Source organism: Olea europaea, chromosome 1, assembly GCF_002742605.1.
Source record: "Olea europaea var. sylvestris chromosome 1, O_europaea_v1, whole genome shotgun sequence".
NCBI classification, from domain to species: domain Eukaryota; kingdom Viridiplantae; phylum Streptophyta; class Magnoliopsida; order Lamiales; family Oleaceae; genus Olea; species Olea europaea.
The window spans coordinates 29,903,771-29,907,679 of NC_036237.1; the positions used below are offsets into that span (position 1 = coordinate 29,903,771).

Sequence of the window (3,909 nt, forward strand, 5' to 3'; positions counted from 1 at the left end):
ACTGCCTCCGCATTGTTGAAGAAAGGACCCAAGTAAAACTCATTACGTCCAACGTCGGCGGGCACGAGAAAACTTGGGGTTATGTATGGGCGACTCAGAAGTCTCTGAAAGTCATCAAAACTAAAGAAATCGCTAGCTTGAGATTGTGAAGCAGCCATTGGAGAAGGAACGAAGCTTTTCAAGGTTACGTAGCAAGGAAGCCAAAGATGAATAGTGAATCTTGAAAGAGACGCAAAAAATATGAGGCGTGGTTTGGTAGCAATGAAATGGCGTGTTTGGGGTTTATAAGGGTTTGCAAAACGACGCACTTTTTTAAGTTATAGAAGGAAACAATGATTGAAATTCTTGGAAATTTCGAATGTTGCTGGAAACACAAAGTGAATATGGCAAAATTCAATAATTATTATTAATTCTGCCATATTGGGGGGTAATTGTTGACACATAAAAATACAGCCCAAATCGAACAGCCCAACGAGTGAAGCCCAATTGGAGGATCCCCAAATCAGATAGCCCAAAGAACGAAGCCCAATCGAACAAATCAAGATGAAGGCCCAAATAAGGAGGCCCAAGAATGCGGTAACGCCATCGCCCAAGTTTGCAAGTCGCCCAGAATCTGAACGAATAGAGTGTCATACGGTCGCCCAAAACTGTTACTCTATTCTCGCCCAAACCTTCAAGTCGCCCAAGGTATTAACAAACATAACGCGTCGTGGTTATCAAGAAGTGCAGTTATCAAAGCAGTTATTAAAGCAGCCCTATCACGTTCCACGATTCAAGAAATTCAATCGAAAGCGGTTGAACGATGAAAGGTAATGGCAGCAGTTAAAAGGCAGTTTTCATGACAAAATGGCCACTACGAAGAAAGTGGGTAGTTATAGGACGATCAAGCAGTTTTTAGAGTAGTTAATCACAAAAAGATCGTCTATGAAGTATAAAAGGGAGAAAGGACATAGAAGCAAATGACGGAATTCAAAACTCTCGAACAGAGAACATGTAATTTTCATTTCCTTAATTTTTAGATTTAAACACTTTTCTTTCAGTAACTCGTGTGCTTGCGCTCCTTGGAGGCACGTTGTTTTTTCATTTCCAATTGTAAAATTCATCGTCAATAAAAGAACATCCCTTTTTGAGACTTTGTCTCAAGAGGTTTTGTCCCTTACACAATCGTCTAATCCTTTTTAATTGTTAGCAACTAACCCGCGCGAAACAATTTTAACAAAACTTTTTCCTATCAATAGCTACAATTTCCACATATAAGGGGATGGATGTCAAAGATGTTGTCAACCACAAGTGTACTAGAAACATAATTCTAATTCTAACCCCAAAATATATTTTAAACGGATTTTGTTGTATGTACAGGGAATCTAAACATACATCTTGACAAAATTCCATTGGGCAATTCCCAAAAAAGCAACATTGGCAGCTAATACAATGCTACCGACACTGTATTTGACACTTGTACAGAGTAATTCACCATGTACAAATAGCGAAATTCATTCTAAACAGACTTTGTCAATAACTTAACTAACAGAAATATGGTTATTCTCAATTTTTTATCCATATTCTTAACATTCTATGTGAATTGAGTTTTGTTACTTTAATCTTCTCATGTTCTAATAAATTAAAAGGTTAGCGACACTAAATCACAGAACCAAGAAACAACTCTGTTTCTTTTTTCTTTCATTCATCATGAAAGTATTCAAAGGCAGATCTTCAGTCGCATGCTTGCCAGAGCACCAAAAGTGCATACAGAGAACTAATTACAGCATAAAGCTAAGATTTTTCAATACACAAGATGCTCTACAAAATACATTATACTTCTTTCCACATATTACAATCCAGATAGAAAAAATTAAAAAATTAAAAAATTAAACAAAAAAAAAAAAAAACCTGAATATTTTGCACGCATACATTCAAGTTACGATCGAACTCTTGCAAGACGAGCTCTCATTTCTTCTAGCTCTTCTTCATCGTCAGCATTCTCCTACAGTTTCACATTCACAAAATTTAAAGACAAGAAAAAGAAGGAACAGAAGAAAGAATGAAACCAACCCATGTGCATATAAGTGTAAGTTAGGTTTGGATGTACCTCTGAATCTTCTACACTCTGCACAGGTTGTTTTAGTTTCTCCTTTCTGATTGCTTCAGGAAGTTGGGCAGAAGTCTCGCCGGCAATTGCAGTTAGGACCTTGTCAATCTCTTCTTCAGTTTCTTCTTCAATGTCTTCCGAATCAAGTGCATTGTCCACAGCATCATTCACAATCTCTTCGATAACACCAGCCTGCAATGACAATATCGAACATCAGAGCCATACTTTCAACTCAAATTCCACTATATTGAGGTCCCAACCATCATCGTTGTCCCCATATTAAAAAATATTGAGCGGCACAATGATGTCCCAAGCACAATTCAGCAAATCATTGCAGATTTTTTATGCTTTTTTGTAATTTATAAACAGACTGACTAATTCTATTCTAGTTAGATTATTTACGCTAACATTTAACAGTATAATATAATAAAGCTTGTAAAATCTACGCTTTTAATTCATGGCCAAATAAAAAAAAATAAATATAAAAATGAAATGATTCGAAATTAGCCAAAGCCACTAAAATATTATGCAACATGCTAAAACCATTTTTGAGGTTCTACAACAATCATAAGATGATTGATTTTTTGACGCTCGCACAAAGCCATCTTTTTTAACAGGTTCCCTTGGGGTGAAACTGAAGGAAACTAGGGGAAGTGTTTTGGTTGATTTGAGAGACAAACAGAGTAGTAGAATGAACATATAAACAGATGGTAAAACAAACTATAATTGGAACGGAGTGAATCATAAACAAATAATATATTGACTCGAATCGTAACAGCTATTTCTGGAGCCTTTTTTTCTCATCTCTTTATAGCTAGAAAGATGAAAAATTACCTTGGTCATTTCCTTGCTGAATTCTTGCATGGTAACAGCCATTTGGGGAGCCTTCATAAGATTGTTGACAAGCTTCATGACTTCAGCACTTTTGGACAAATGTCCCACAGTGCGGGCAATAGCTGAAAACTCGGCAAATAAAAAAGCATTTATCAAAATGCAAAATCAAGCCAAAGACAGATCAGAACAACAACAACAACAACAACTTTCTCTGTTGTCTATCAATAAGAATAAAATCTCCTTCTGAGCATCATCCTTATAAAGAAACATGCATAAGATGAAACAAATAAGAAAGAAAGCACCCTTCCAAGACTCCAACAGAGCCCCTTTCCCTCTAAGTCACATGGAAAAGTACCAGTTTACCAAGTATTTGACCTTTATTTATTCGAACTACTCTTGAGGGGGAACTATTTATTAAAAGGAAATACAGAGCTCATGAGGAGGGACATAAAGCCTGACCTCTAGCCATGTAGAAGAAAATAAGTAAAACTTAATGAGACGGATCCCTCACAAAAATATGTTGACCTGATTCCATTACGAAATAATTAAGACTGTGAAATCTGTCAACTTGTGGATAGCTTTTGTGAGTGTCTTGAGCTAGGTGCAATTTTGTTTTGCTTTTGTATATTAGTTGCATGCAGTGTTTTCTACTTTAAATTGTATTTCATAAACTACTTAAGAACATCCTTTCTAATAGAGAAGAAAATTTTATTGAGAGGAAAGATATACAAATTAATAGACAATACATCCTAAATCGCCAAAAAATAAAAAAAATAAAAAAATAAAAAAAGTATTAAATAAAAGGTTTTTCAGTTCCTCACAATTCCAGAAAAGGTTCATGCACCGTAGCCCAAATAGGGAAGAGTACTCTTTCACAAAGTGCAAAGGTAAAGAATAGCTTGTAACGACCAAGCCTCTATGCCCCAATTGTTGTCATGATTCAACTTAATTCTTATTCAAGGGAAAGGTCATAGATTCGAATCCTG

The 3,909-nt window shown here is 35.8% G+C and overlaps 1 protein-coding gene across 1 annotated transcript in view; it reads right to left on the minus strand.

Moving 5' to 3' along the window:
• Positions 1-1,725: 1,725 nt before the first annotated feature.
• The window catches only part of LOC111400464 (vacuolar protein sorting-associated protein 24 homolog 1-like), an 11,604-nt gene continuing 9,420 nt past the window's right edge, over positions 1,726-3,909 (minus strand). Inside the window, exons 4-6 of the mRNA XM_023027878.1 lie at positions 2,924-3,045; positions 2,090-2,281; positions 1,726-1,984 (exon numbers count right to left, since the gene is read on the minus strand). Coding sequence (XP_022883646.1) covers positions 1,919-1,984; positions 2,090-2,281; positions 2,924-3,045 — 380 coding nt within the window. The 3' untranslated portion in view covers positions 1,726-1,918. The remainder of the gene's footprint in view (positions 1,985-2,089; positions 2,282-2,923; positions 3,046-3,909) is intronic.